Source organism: Benincasa hispida, chromosome 8 (assembly GCF_009727055.1).
Source record: "Benincasa hispida cultivar B227 chromosome 8, ASM972705v1, whole genome shotgun sequence".
NCBI classification, from domain to species: Eukaryota; Viridiplantae; Streptophyta; class Magnoliopsida; order Cucurbitales; family Cucurbitaceae; genus Benincasa; species Benincasa hispida.
In genome coordinates this window covers 8,013,823-8,029,118 of record NC_052356.1, presented here as the reverse complement: position 1 = coordinate 8,029,118, position 15,296 = coordinate 8,013,823, and the positions used below count along the sequence as shown (strand labels likewise).

At 31.6% G+C, this 15,296-nt stretch overlaps 1 protein-coding gene across 3 annotated transcripts; it reads left to right on the top strand.

Moving 5' to 3' along the window:
• The first annotated feature begins 3,312 nt into the window (after window positions 1-3,312).
• LOC120082937 lies at window positions 3,313-12,410 on the top strand. 3 transcript variants are annotated; one of them, XM_039038373.1, is made up of 10 exons: window positions 3,313-3,588; window positions 4,074-4,190; window positions 4,971-5,065; window positions 5,952-6,001; window positions 10,126-10,189; window positions 10,282-10,422; window positions 10,505-11,001; window positions 11,160-11,444; window positions 11,580-11,636; window positions 11,901-12,410. In XM_039038373.1, the coding sequence occupies exons 2-10, from the start codon at window positions 4,177-4,179 to the stop codon at window positions 12,090-12,092; spliced, it is 1,395 nt and encodes a 464-aa protein (XP_038894301.1). In that variant the 5' UTR covers window positions 3,313-3,588; window positions 4,074-4,176; the 3' UTR covers window positions 12,093-12,410. The 3 variants fall into 3 exon arrangements, with proteins under 3 accessions (XP_038894301.1, XP_038894299.1, XP_038894300.1); XM_039038371.1 differs by having other exon boundaries at window positions 4,873-5,065; XM_039038372.1 differs by having other exon boundaries at window positions 3,315-3,588; window positions 4,873-5,065; window positions 11,904-12,410.
• The last annotated feature ends 2,886 nt before the right edge of the window (window positions 12,411-15,296 follow it).

Sequence of the window (15,296 nt, the reverse complement as noted above, 5' to 3'; positions counted from 1 at the left end):
GTCTCTTAAGTTATTCAAGTGGCTTTCATTTAACCTTCAAGATTGCCTAAAGAAATCTAAAATTTTCTTCCTAGCCCCCATCTTAATGCTATAAATTACACTTCTTAGAGAGAATATCGAGTTTTAAAAGTTGTTTAGATCTCACAAGATTGTTCAACGATAGCATCAAATCGGTAAGAAACAATCCCTTTTCAATATAGTTTTGTAGTGAACCTTTCCCTGTTAATTTTTATAGATCTCAAACATGTCTATACCCTTTTTCTAATGTATTCCAATTTAAAGTTCTTAGATATTTAAAGTTTTCTCCATCCATCCTTACTGTCGAGACAGAAACACTTCCAACGGTAAGGACAATTCTCTCTAGCGTTCAATTTTCGGATTATTCTTAGCAAATCCAGGTATATTTTTAGTGTTAATTAGATCTTAAGATGTTGATTTTAGTTCTAAAAATTAGAATGAAAAATGGTTCAAAACAATTCCTAAAACTCGTCTAAAATTTTGTTTTAGCATTTATGCAATCATTCTTATTTTAGCTTAATTAATATCAAAATTAAAATGCGTTTGGCTATGACCCTTTAAAACCATGATCAATAGCTTAAAGTTAACCAAAAGTGTGTTTAAGAAATTTAAATTAATTTTTATGATTTATTTGTTAAAAGCACCATTACTCAAGTTTTCAATTTCTTTCATTAATTTTAAAATTTACAAATCATTTTTATGTATTTTTTAAGTACAGATTAGAGGCTAATATGATAGTTAAAAAGATTTAACTTATGAGATAGTAGTTTTTGATGATGATAACTTTGATAATTAATATGTAATTTAAGTTAGTTAGATAAATCAGTATACTTAGCAAGTTAATGAGCTTCATTTAGGAAAACTAAATTTAAGTTGTCAAAACCTAATTTAAATCATGCTACTTGTTATATAGGAATCTTTAAAGGACTTAGATTTCAAGCTTGAAATAAGTAGATTCTATCATAAGTCATCGAATGAATGTTTTGTTTAATTGATTTTTTTTATTATATAGTGGATCCTATTATATGATCACTTGTAAGAAGTTTTCACCATATGTTGTTAATTTAATATTTTATAATATAAGTGCAACTTATGGATTATTGTTGTGATTGACTTTTATAAATCCATTGAATTGTGATGTGTTGAATCTTTGAATTTGATTATTGATTATGATCAATTTTTATTATGTTTCTTTTATATATGTTTAATTGAATATTGTTGATTTGTGACATTTAGTTAATGTTTGAAAGCATATTACTGTGTTCAAAAATATAAATATGCATGTAAGGATATGCAAGCAAGTACAGATAAGTTCGGTTAGGTTGTCTCATAATCTATATGCTAGTATAGATTATGCAAGCATACAAACATGATGACACAATCTATATGATTGAGCATGAAAGTTCCTTATGATGGAAACCACTTACAGAGTACATCTCGTGGTTTTACTTTTTTCATATAAACATCTAGATGATGATGAGTTTGTCGAGGATGATCTTGACATTGAAGAGGATAAACCATGAGACAACTTGCTAAAATCTTAATTTAATTAATTTAGACAATATATTTATTTTATGCTTACTTGATATTAAAGACTATGTTGTTATTTTATGATTTATGCTATTAAACTTTAGTCTCAGTTTTATTTACATCGGTAATACATGGTTTTAATAGAAAAACATGAGGTTTAATTTTTAAGAAATTATATTCTATGGGTAATGATCTCAATTTATGTTGATTAGATATATGTAAAAATTTGGATCATTACGAAAATTGCCACAAATCTTTATTTACTTAATTGCTCTTAAATGTAAAACAGTTAAATAACTCTGTGTATCAGAATAATATTTCGAGTGTATCAAGTATCTATCGATAAGGTGTCAAATGTATATTAATAGTGTATCAAGGATATCAAATGTATATCAGTAGTGTATCGAAAATATATCAATAGAAGGAAGGTAAAACATGGACTGAACTTAAACTTTTGCCATTTTTGTAAAAGTAATAAATATGGGCTATATGCCTAGTTTTTAAAACTTTTTTGGCCAAATTTGTAAGAAATCCTAAGTTTGCATGAGGATGAAATTTATTATTATAGGCAATAATTTTAGGCTACTCTTTTTTTAAGACTTAAGTTGGATGCCTTTAACCAATTAAGCTCACTTTATATTTGTTTGCATCAAACAAGCCTATTTTTTAAAAGAATATATTGTTGGAAATATCTTCCTTTATGTGCATGTGTGTGTGCTATGATACATATTTAGACATTGACATCAAATGAGGAAGCTTGTTTGTATATGGTTTTTTTTTTCCTAGTAACTCAATATCTAATGGCGTTATTTTCAACAAACTAAGGTTATTTTAAACAAACAATATTTTAATATAATGGAAGGTTCTTCAAGATATAGTATAGAATTATATCCAACTTATGTAATAATCTATAAAAGCAACACACAAACAATAATAATAATAATCTAAGGTCACATGTTTTTTTTTAAAATTAAAAAAAAAAAAACCAAACATCTCTTCACTATAAATATTCAACATTACAAAATAGAACTAAAATTAATCTTATAGAAAATAATATATATTAAAATATAATTTTGTCTTAATACTCTGAAGTTGTTGATAAATTTTAGTCATTATATTTTTAAATATCTAATTTTAATCTATATATTTTTAATAAATACTAAATTTTATTTCTAAAAATTATTTTTATCGAAATTGACTAAATAAAAAAATAATAATTTTCATACTAGAAAATATAACGTGTGAATATATTTTCAAGGTCAAGAAACACTTTTGTTTCCTAAACTTTAATGAAAGCAACAATTTAGTCTATGAATTTTGGTTTGTAACGGTTTAGTCTATAAACTTTAATATGTAACAAATTTTGATATTTTCAAAATTTGTTACAATTTAGTCTATGATGTGAAAAAATCATCAAAATTATTTATTAATAACTGCCTAATTAAATAGGAACTAAATTGCTAAAAAATTTAAAAGTAAAGGGAGAGACAGAGAAAATCCAAAGTGAAAAAAAAAATATAAAAATTTCAGTGATGAGAGAGAGAGAATGGCCAGAGAAGAATAATAATTAAAAAAAAAAAAAAGTTTAAAATAGATTGAGAATCCGCGCCGCGCGTGGGAAATAAGGCGCGTGAGAATTCTGAAGTTTCACGCATTACGAGTCAAAATGACTCGTGAAGGACCGTAACGTTAAGGCGGCAAAATGACGATGATTTGTCGCTTACATCTCTTCCGGACTCCACTCTTCTCATTTCAATCTAATTTTTTTCAAGCCCATTTCAAATCCGCCACCTAAAAGTTCACCGCTCTCTTCACTTCCTTTGCTCCTCACTTGTTTTTCCCTCCTCTTCTTCTTCACCTTTCATCACCCTTTCCCTTTCCCCTAGTTTTTCTTTCCACTTTCCCTTCTGGGTCTTTTCTATTTTCTCTCCCAGACATTGCAATGTGATGGATTTCTGCCACTGTTCTATGAAACTTTGAGCTTTTTTTTGCTCTGGATGTGGATTTCTGGCTTTGGGGTGTTTCAGAAATTGACCTTTGGTACGTCCCTTTTGAGGTTTGCTCGATTTTTTTTCTTTTTTCCTTTCTGGGGTCTGTAAGTTTGTGGTTTTTTTTGCTTCTTTGTGCTTGTTTTCTGTGCTTTTTGTATTTTTTTGGTTGTTGGGTGCTTATCTTCATTACTGAACTCTTGATGAATTTGTTGTGGTTACTTATTTGGTGTTCTGGGTCACTGCTGGTTTGAGCTTTTTGGTTGCATGGAATTTCTTGATTGGTTTTGTGTCTTGCTCTTACTGTTGGTGTGCCTGAGCGTCACCTGGGATTGGTTTTGATGAAGATCGGAGTGAATTTTTTTCTTTTTTTGGGTTTTTAATTTAGTTGCATATGCTCATTTCTGTGGTGTTTTGTAAAAATTGGTTGTTTTATTAGATAGGGAATTGCATTTTTCTCTCCTTTCTCCTTTTTTGATGGCCTGGCTTTCAATTACATTGCAAGTTTGAAACATGGATTTTGTTCTTTATCTACAGACATACCATTGGCTTGAAGGAAAGGATTGTCTTCATTACACGATGAATGCGGCGTCCAAGGAAACTATGATGACTTCCAATCAGGCTACAAAAATGTTTACTTATGAGTTTCCTGATGTATGCATGATTTACAATCCAGTAGAAAGTTATTTAATTCATAATTGTATTGATATCTCTTAACTTGCAAAAAATGCTATGCAACTTGGTGGAGTTTGATGTTATGTTGGGTCCTTACCTTTTCAGTTTTCTATTTACTTGATTATGTCTTCTAGTGGGGTCATTATTGAAGGAGGCAATACGTTCACAGTGATGTTCTGATTTGGAACTATTATGGAAAGTATATTTCCCCTTGTTCTCCTTCCCCTTGACAGATACTGCCAAGTTACACCAATGTAGTTTAAGTTAATTTTTTGAATCATCACTTGGATTTGGCGTGTTCTTTTCCCTCTCTGCTTGTCATTAAGCTGGAGAAAGAGAGATGCATCATGCATGATAAAATTATGGAGAAAAGATTATTCAGAAGCAATTTGTATTAACTGACAAAGTGATCCTGATTAGCTATCCTGTTTCAGTTGAACACTATTGTTTTTGGTTTGGCGTTCTCTCTCTATCTATTTACATAGCCATCTGATCATTTTTGGTTCGACAGTATTATTTATTTAATGGTAACTGAAGGGGATTTCTCGATGTTGGCATAAATTTGTTTTTGAATATCTTGTCTTTTTGTAATTTTCCCCCCCGGGAATTTGATGCTTCTGACTCCTGTTATTCTGTTGACAACCTCTTTTTTTCCCTCTAGGTTGACTCGGATTTATCTATTTTCCCTGTTCCAGAAGATGATGTCTTAGGGGTGGAACATTTCTTGGAACCTGACTTTAACAAATGCTTTTCTGGCAGTGTTCTAGATTTCAACACGTTCCACTCTCATAAGTGCTTAGGCATTGAACATTTTTCTTTTGCTGTTGATTTTGATCAGATAAAGATTGATAGTGGTAATTATCTCATTGATTTCTTAGTACTTATCTTCTTATTGTAATTGGAGCTGTTTGTTGATTTGTGGAGTGAATTACTGTGTCCAGTCTATCCATTTGACTGTTAATGGTCTTCAAATATTATATTGCTCATTAATTTTCATTTCAACTAACACATGGGGTTGATTGGTGTTGATGCTTCTGTTGATTCTTATGTTGTTTTACCGGAAGTGGTGCAGAATTGATTTCATTGCACAAATATTCCTGTTACAAGATTCAACCTTTTTTTATTCTTTTCCTTTTATTGAAATAATTTCCTGTTCCCTTTAGGTGGGATTTAAAAGATTTTCGGCAGGGAGAAGCATTGTGTCAGTTAACTGTTTTATTTACTATGTATTATGTGGGTTGATTGTTTCATTTCAATTTCAACGCTGACATTTACTTCCTTCTCTTCTAGGCTTGTCTTTACTTTTGGAAAATCTAATAACCATTGTTGGTCTTTTGTACTTGTCTACAAATCTGGATAGGTATAACTTTTATCATTTGATAGTGATGTCAACGTGCTCTTCGTTGAAACTGGTATAAGTGTGTTTGTTCCGATAGGTACAACTTTTTTACCTATCGTTCACAACCTTTTCCTTTTAGCCTCCTAGGTTGACTGGTTCAAACCCATGGTAGTCAACTACCTAGGAGATTAGGAGATTCAAATCTTATGATTGTCTTTTATTAATGTTGTAAGATCATGTGGACATGCAAAGTCCCTACTTTCTACCATTTTTTTCAGAATAAACCATAAAATACTATACCCTTTTGCTTCTACTTCATGCTTACGTTTGTTTCAATATATATGCACACACATCATGCTGTCTCCTATTTTCTACTAATAAATTTCAATTCTCTGTTGCAGAATCATTGCATTCTAGCCTTACACTAGAAGGAGAGAGAACCAAGCAGGAGGTACTATCTTACTGTCAAGTATTTTAACACAGCTGTTTCTTCACTTCTTTCTTCAATAATGTTTAGAGGCATCACTCTTTTGAATCGACATGTGAAATCCATCTGCATTATCTCTATCTCTTTGACTCTTTGATCTAACTCTTAAGTGTCATTTTGTATTGGAAAATGCACTGCCTCCTTGTTGTCACACATTAACTGTTGTGATTACCTTAAATTTATTCTTTTCTCCGTTAAGTGCAAGTTGTGTATTCTTGATGTTCTTCAATAATTTTCAACTTTTCTGATTTTATGGGATTAGGCGTCCTGCTGTAGTTTGAAATTTTGGGTCATCTTTTATAGGATCAATTTTTCTCTCTTGTACGTACTTTTTACTTAATATAATACAATATGATTTCTGGTAGTAGATAGTCTTCTAGTTTTCTGCATGAACACTAATTGGGTAGTGGGCATGCGTAACTTAGTACTTGTAGATTATACTTAGTTTAGAAATACTACAAAAATAGAGGTTAGAAACACTGTTAGGATATCAGAGGCTATGCTTGTTATTAGTTAAAGAGTTTGTAAGAGCAGTGGTTATATGGGTTTAAAAACAAGAAAGTTCTGGTCCTTGGAATGAGTCGTGGGGAGAACTAAAGCTCATGCATATCTAACCATTTTAATTTTCATTCATAGTATTCAATCCCAGATTTTGTTCCTTTTTTATATTGGCACCAAAGAGAGATGTGGATCCAGAATGAAGTTAGAAATTTATGGTAATGAAATCTTGAATAAATGATCCTGTAGATCATCAAAATCAATAGAAACTTTGGCGTTAATAACCTTTGATAAATACAGTAGAAGAAACACATTAACATTGGAGAAATTGGGATGGATTCAAAGGATTAAGAAGATCCAAGTCACAAGCAGTTGATTGCAAATTTGCACAAGGTTTCTCCATAGATGAGAATGGAAGGGGATTGCACAAAGGTGGAATGAACAGAATACGTGGGCTGAGGGCGAGAATTTCAGATCTATGCAAACAACACATGATATATAAATTATCATCGTGTTAGATGAAAGTCGTATATCACTAGAACCGAAGAAAATTATCAAAGGTAATTCACAAATGTTTAAGCTCGAAGGATTAAGCTTCAAGCATAAACCTTTTTCTTGGGAAGGAAGGGTGCATAGAGGAGAGTGTGCTAGCTGAGCAGGAAGAAAAAGGAGAAAAATCTGAGCTTTTATTTTGGATATTGACCTTGTCTACAGTTTTCTTGTTTACTTCGGGAGAACGTATTGTTCAACCACACATTGAGGGCAAATGACTTTCAAGAATAAGGCCCGAGGAATATTATATGGATAAATATAGGAAATACTATTTGTGATGCTAGAGGCATATTATCGTGACTCATGAGGTAAGGTGTTTGTTACAGAAGCAGTTATACATACAAATGTTGGAAGGGTTTTGAAAGCATGCAAATTTTGGAAGGAGTCTAGGGAGAGAACCAAGTATTTATGATGCTGCTTAGTAACTACTAAATGTGTTTGGTATTTGCATTTGGTTTCATTCATCTTTTATTACTTTCAAATCTTAAGACCAGATTATTTTCAACTTATTATCCTAATTATAACTCACATAATTTGAGCAGCTTCCTTATTCTTTTATAGTAGGCATCTTTCTATCATTGGGGTCAGGGTTGATGATTGTAGTCTAGTGGGTTTTTTTTTTTCTTTTTTTTTTTTTAAAAAAAGAGATTCTTGGAAAAACATAAGTTTCGATAATAGGATGAAGCAGACTTAGGAGGTCTTATTTGAATAAATTCATGTGGTTTTATTGTACTTTTAAGGATCTTTGAGTTTTTTCATTGACTTGTGGGAACGGGTACATGAAATTACTTTGTGTTTAAGAAGCACGTCCGGATACGGGACATAGACATGGATACGATAGGACACGGCAATACGCCAATTTCTTAAATACTAGGACATGGACACGTTGGGGATGCACGATTTTTTTAAATTATTTTTTTAGAATATATGTACATTGAACATAAAATACTAATTGAACTCCACTAAAATATCTAACTGTCAAGTTAATATAAGAGTTTCAACTTTGAAGATAGGAAAAAAAAAAAAAATAGATTGGACCCCTGGTAAACGGCAGTAGCTTAAAAAAAATAAAACAGGTAAAAAGATTTGAAGATGGAAGGGTAAACGGCATACTGATATGATAGTAGCTGAAAAGAATAAAATGGATGAGTGGGTAAAAGGCAGTGGCCAGTGGCTAAAAAAATAAAATGGTTTTTGAGGATGGATGGGTAAACAGTAGTAGGCACTAGCTAAAAAAAACATACTTGATATTTGATAATATCGATGGCAAGCAAAAACCAACAAGCAGTGTTGGCTTGGCATCAACTTCTTCTCTGGTGTGAAGAACTGGGAAGGCATCATTTGTGCTGCTGCTGCTTGTTTTCATGAAGTGCAAGACAAAGTGGGGGATGATTTTTTTATATTTTTAGAAAAGAAAGTTAATGGGCTTAAAATTTGGGCCCAAATTTTAAACTTACTTTAATTTTTTTTCAGCGTGTCTGTGAAGCTGCATGTCCCAGCATGTCCGAAATTCAAAAAAAAAAAAAAAAAAAAAGACACAAATTGGCATGTCGGACACATGTCCACTGCCTGTCCGGACGAATCCATGTCAACCTCTAATATGAAGTGTCCGTGCTTCATGGCTTTATATCAAACATTTTTCTAATAAGAAACTGATCTAATCTTTAGATAACAATTTTTTCTTGAGCTGATTTCAGTCAAGTTCTTGAAAAAAACTATCAACTTGAGACAAACACTTAAATGTTCTCAAGAACAGCAAAAGACATGTATTAAGTAATATAGAAAACAGTCTGTTGGTTTCCCTTTTTAAACAGTTTGTAATACATTTTAGTCTAAGGCTGTTGTAATACACTTTTCAGAGTCTGTTGGTTTCCCTTTTTAAAAAATACCATATAAAAAGTTGTCTTCTATAAGAGATTAAGGTTGTGAGTTGCAATTGCAGAATTATCTTTTTCTCTCCGGCCATTAGTTTCTCACCAGTTATGGATTGTGTCCTGGTGACGTTTGTGTTCAATACAAGTACTGTACTCAAAATAATGTTTCTACAGTTCATAGTGTTCTATGTAGACATGCTTGAACACATGGCTCAAACCAGAAAAAGACAACTAATAGATATTAAAGTGAGACGCATCCGACTTGCCTTGTATACTTTATTGATAAAAGGTAGATACGAATGATCTGAATGATCTGAAAGAGTACAGGCATTCTTGGATTGGTGTAAGTTCTGCTCAAATAAAAGAATCATAAAAGAAGAAAATGAGGCATACATAAAAGAAGACAATGAGGCATTCTCATCCTATACTTGTAAATATCTCTTTTTGTATGGACTTTCAATTATGGAATCCTTGATTGGGATTATTATTGTTAGTACGTATTTTTTAACGACTAAAATTAGGTATTTATATTTGGTTATTGATATTCTTTAAATAAATTCTCAGTAGGACATTTTATCATTTACAAATGTGTAATAAGCACCAAGTATGCCCATATTTGTGCATAAATATGTGCCAATGTCAATGTGTCTTGCACTATAGATACGATTGAAATTTTAGTGGGAATGGGAACATATGGAATATCATTTTTATCTTGCATGTCATTTGTGAACCATTGTCTTGACGATTCGAACAATTCCATTTGTTGTATCAGGTATTTTGAACACCATAATTAGACTGGTAATCTAGTTGCATGCAATTGAGCAAAAATGTTAATTAGGCTTTGCGTGATCTATGAAAATCAGAAACTATGACATATTATATGAGTATCATTAAAATCCCATTGATTGCACACGACAACCTGTTCTGGATCATTGAAATTGACATGTCCAACAAAGGGATTGCCATTTTGCTTCACTAATTTCCTTTTTGTTTTGACATCATTATGGTCATTCATGTGGCCAGCCAATAGTTGATAATACCATAGATGGAACCTGTCTTTGGTACCTACCTGATAATTTTCTTCTTTTTTCCTTAAGAAGGTTCTGAATAGCTATTATCTTGGAAGGCTTTTTGATGCTATTGAAAATAATTCTATACTTGTAGGATCATGATGAAAAATTGCGAGCTGATGATGTGTGTTCTGGGATTAACAAACATCCGGGAGCTGGTGGGACCTTCTTCCCTAAATTGTTTTGCAACTGACTTGTTTTGGATTTGTCTAGTTTTTTTTATCGGAGGAACTCTCTTTCCATTGTTCAGTGAACTGTCGAACCACAGATGATATCTTCAATTTGGCTCCTGGTTCATCCAATGCTTCTTTCCTAGGCAATGTGGATTTTGGTAGCTACTCACAAGGCTTTTGTACAACAGACATTGGTGTTGATTTGTCTTTTCCTGGAGGTCTGGTGCCAAAACTTGTTTATGACTGGAATTTATCTTTTCTAAGTTGATATTCTGCTTAAAAATAGTTTGATGGTTGCAGGGCATAGTGTGGCTTTCGATCAGAAGGAAGGCAAACTTATGATCTCATCTAGCACCGGGTCATCTGGCTGTTCAGGTAGCACTACTGCATGCTTGGATGATGAGAATATGTCAGACGACAGGCCTATGAAAAGGAAGAGACTATCAAGTTGCGACTCCTCAAAGACAAATTTTGAACACAACGAATCTAAAATCATTCCCTTCAATGAAGGAAATAGAGGAGATACAGTTGTTACAGAAAAGAGATTGCGAAAGCCTCCCAGGAGATACAGTGAAGAGTCAGTTGAACAAAAGTCAAGATCTAATAGCAAGAGAAGCGTTCCTAAAGCTTCCAAGGACAAGTATATCCCTTCTGAGTCTCACAAACAGCAATGGCAGAAGAAAATTAAAGCAGCACCAATAGTTCATAAAGATAAATCATTCAATGGAGGTTGTATTCAGGTTCCGTTTGGTCTTCCAATAGAAGAAGGTCACTCAGCCAAAAAGAGAATATGTTGGGTAAGAATAGTGCCGTTTCATAAATTCGTATTTTATCTATGATGTATTTCTCTTATCAGTGTTTTTAAGGCATGCTAAGTCTTCTACTGGAGGAATATAGAGATAAAATTTGGAGTTCTGAACTCAGCAGCTATTCATAATCTTGGTGATATTATCAGGAGCCGGAGGAGATTAAGGACAATAGAATATTATGCATAAAAGATAAATATGACGTGGAGTCTTTCTCGGCCGAGTCCGAAGATGAGAACACTGAAGACGAGTGTGTCACTAAAAGTAACAGTACTCAAAAAGGCAACAGTCGCCGGAAGCATCATATCTCGTGGACTCTTTCCGAGGTTATGAAGTTGGTAGAAGGTGTTTCAGAATACGGAGTTGGAAGGTGGACAGAAATAAAGAGGCTACAGTTTGCTTCATCTTCACATAGAACATCTGTGGATCTCAAGGTAAAACAAATTGCTGTTTGCCTTTTCAACTAGTTTCTTTTTTAGATTGAGAACTAGAAATTGATCAATTCTAAACTGCTGGGTTTTGCCATCTTTAGTTGGTGGTTTTTTTAACTTCTTTTCCATCATGTTCAGGACAAATGGAGAAATCTGTTGAAGGCAAGTGACACACAGTTGCAAAACAGAAGAAAGGTTGGATTATGTTTTTGTTTTCTTGTTCTACTTAAGTACAATGCTTTATAAACTTCTTCAATCGATTTTACACTTCTAAACACAATTTTCAATAGCATTTTCAAAGTGATTTTGGAAATGATAAAAGTGATATTAACTATTTTAGATCACTCCCAAACATGTCAAAAAATCTACGGTAGTCTTGGATTTTCATGGTTTTGCTTCACTAAAGGCTGTGTTTTGGCTGAATATTTGATTAGTCAACACTAAATTCTATCTGAATAGCAGGTCGTCCTTGGTCGGAAGCAAGCATCGCAGCAAGTACCGGAGTCTGTTCTTTGTCGGGTTCGGGAATTGGCAGCCATTTATCCATATCCTAGGGAAAACAAATCCAAGGAATCATGCTCAGCTCCCTCAACTTCATCCTTCAAATCTACTACCAATAACATGTTTGTATCTTTGCCCACAGTTATGTGAAGTTGAATAGAGCATCAGATTGGTTTTCATTTTCTCCTTTTTTTTTTTTTTTTTCATTTCAATTTTTTTTTTTCCTTTTTAGTTTTTAGGAAGTTAGAAATGTGAAATCTTCTTTACCCACCGACTTATTTGGCAAACAGATGCCAAAACCTCCACTCTGCTTTGCTATTAAACCCAAACACTTTCTTTTTCATGTATTGTTCGATCTCTGTCTCTGCAAATCAAAAAGGAAAAAGAAAGTTGGAGGCTATAGCATAGCTTATGGTTGTTAATGTGATATGGATTAGGTGTGGGAATGCATATTTCTTTTAATTTAAATACCATACTCTCTTTATTCACACTCTAGATTCGTTTCAACTCCAACATTGGTAAATCTCCCTCAGATTCTCCTACCCATACACCTTACTTTCTTTGCTTACGACGTTGGTGCTCTATTTTATTTTTTTTATTTTCGTATTTATACTTGTGCTCGAGAAATAATTATATACATATTGATAAGAGATGTGTGGGTTTTCGAGAAACGAGCCATTGAATTTTGTGGTAGGTTTTAATTTTCGAAAAGTTGAAATTTAAATTTTATTCTAAAAAATGGCATTGGAAAGTTTTTTTTTCCTTTTTTCCTTTTTTTCTTTTTGTTAAACTAAGATAAAAATTGTCATTACAGGTAATATGTAAAAATTGGAAGGTACATGGGTGATGGGATATTTACCATATCAAATCAATCTCATGTACAGTTGTAAATAATATCACACATACCTAACTTTACATATTGGCTATCACACCAATTTTTATAATCTATTTTGATAATTTTTTAAATTTTGAGGATAAAAATGAAACTTGAAATCACACCAATTTTTATAATCTATTTTGATAATTTTTTAAATTTTGAGGATAAAAATGAAACTTTTCAAGAGTTAGGTGCAATTGAAATTTATCCAAAATTTATGGCTATTTTGTATAACTAACAAGGAAAAATTTGTTAATCAATCTAAATGACCGTCAAAATTTTAATGGTGTACACAAGATAGATTCTTGTTGACAAACGAGAAGGTATGTATTTTCCAAAGGAAAATGTACAAATATGAAAGTTTTATTATTAAGGTTAGAATTATGTAGATGTCGATAATCTCGATAGGTAACGAAGTTATTAATTAATCTCTTCATTAATCTCCATAGCTTTCTTGTCTCGTCATTATGTTTGGTTCTTGGAACCACTATATTCTCATAACCCCATCTAATGTTCTAGAGATAATTTGTTTCTATTGTGTTCTTATTATTGTTCTTACTTTGGTCTTGATTTATGACGGTTTAGGTTTGTCCACTTATTATTTATTATTAGTACAACAATGTGGGGTATGAAGATTTAAATATCTAGCCTAAAAAAAAGAGTACATGCTAATTATCATCAGGTTTTGGCCATGTAAGTATACGAAAGGTTTAAGTAATTTTTATTTTTTGTTTTATTTTAGGTTAGAATGCTTTTTTTTTTTTTTTTTTTTTTTTTTCTCTTTAGTTGTCCTTATTAACCTTTTATTTTTGTCTTGTTTTTTCCTTCTTCGTTTTATATTTCCTGGGGGGGGGGGGGGGGGGGGAGAGGGGTGTCGACACATATGGGGCATGATGATTGACATGTACGCCTTTCCTTGAGATTGTATATTTAAATTTTCATATTCTCATTGATTTTTAAAAGTTAAGGCGGTTTAGTAACCATTTGGTTTTTTTTTTTTTTAATTTTTGAAAATTGTACTTTCTTAAGTAGAATGATTGAATTCTTATCCATATTCCAAAAACAAAAAATATATTTTTTTAAAAAAATATATATATATTTTTAGTTTTCAAAACTTGACTTTGATTTTGAAAATATTATAGAAAGTACATTACAAAGTAAATAATCTAGGTGGAATAGGTGTTTATAAGCTTAATTTTTAAAAACTAAAAACAAAAACTGTAACCAAATGAAGCCTAAATGTTTACTTCCTCTAATTGAAGGGTAAAATAGAAAATAGGATAAAAATCATTCTTGGTCCCTAAACTTTCTTGAAAGTAACAATTTAGTCCCTATGAACTTTGGTTTGTAAAGATTGAGTCTCTATACTTTCGATTTTGTAACAATTTAGTCCCTTAATTTTAGTATGTAACAATTTAATCCCCCACGTAAAAAATATTCCATCAAAATTAGAGGTCAATTTTTAATATTTTATGATGGAATTGGAGACTTTAATTTTGCAAAAATATTGAGTCTCTAATTAGCTTAGCGATTTATTTATGCATGAAATTTCATTGAACTCTATCATTATTTTCTACAATAGAGACTAAGTTGTTACAAATCTTAAAGTATAAGGACGAAATTGTTATATAGTAAAATTCAGGGACTAAATTGTTATAAAAAATTTAAAGTATAGGGACTAAATCATTACAAATCAAAGTTCGAGGACCATATCGTTACTTCTATGAATGTTTAGGGACTAAAAATGATTTTTAACATTCATAGGGACTAAAAATGATTTTTAACCGAGATAAGATATAAATAGGAAGGACATAAAGGAAAATAAAATTTATCCTTCATATAATCTAAAATTTGATTTAAAAAAATGCACATCTTATCTTAAATATTAAAAAGAGCCACTTCTTAAAATGGGGAAGTAAAAGTTGAAAAAGAGAAACTTTTTACTTTAGAAACTTGTGGACCGACCCACATGTTCTTCATAAGGCCCTTTAAAATCCACACGTCCTCTTAAATTAGTGGCTACTTTTCAATAAAAGCGCTTCTTGTACTCAAATTGTCTGTTTCAACCATGTATTTCGTTTAGGCCAATTATGTACACATTCATTGTAGATATGTTTGTTTTAATATATAATAATTATGTTTTCTCCATCTTTTAACCATTCGAGTTTTTTTTTAATTGATTTCTATAGAAATTTAATATTTCTATTTATTTGGATAAATATCAATTTACATCTCTAAACTTTCGAGATCGTATCAATCTAAACCCTAAATTAATAATTGTTTCAATTTAAATCCTAAATTTTCATAAGTGTATCAACTTAAACCTTAAAATTTTATAAGTGTATCGATTTAACTCTCCATTATTTTTTATTTGGATACACTTATAAAAGTTTAGGGTTTAAATTAATATACTTATGAAAGTTCATGGTTTAAATTAATACAATCATTAATTTGGGGTTTAAATTGATATTATTTTC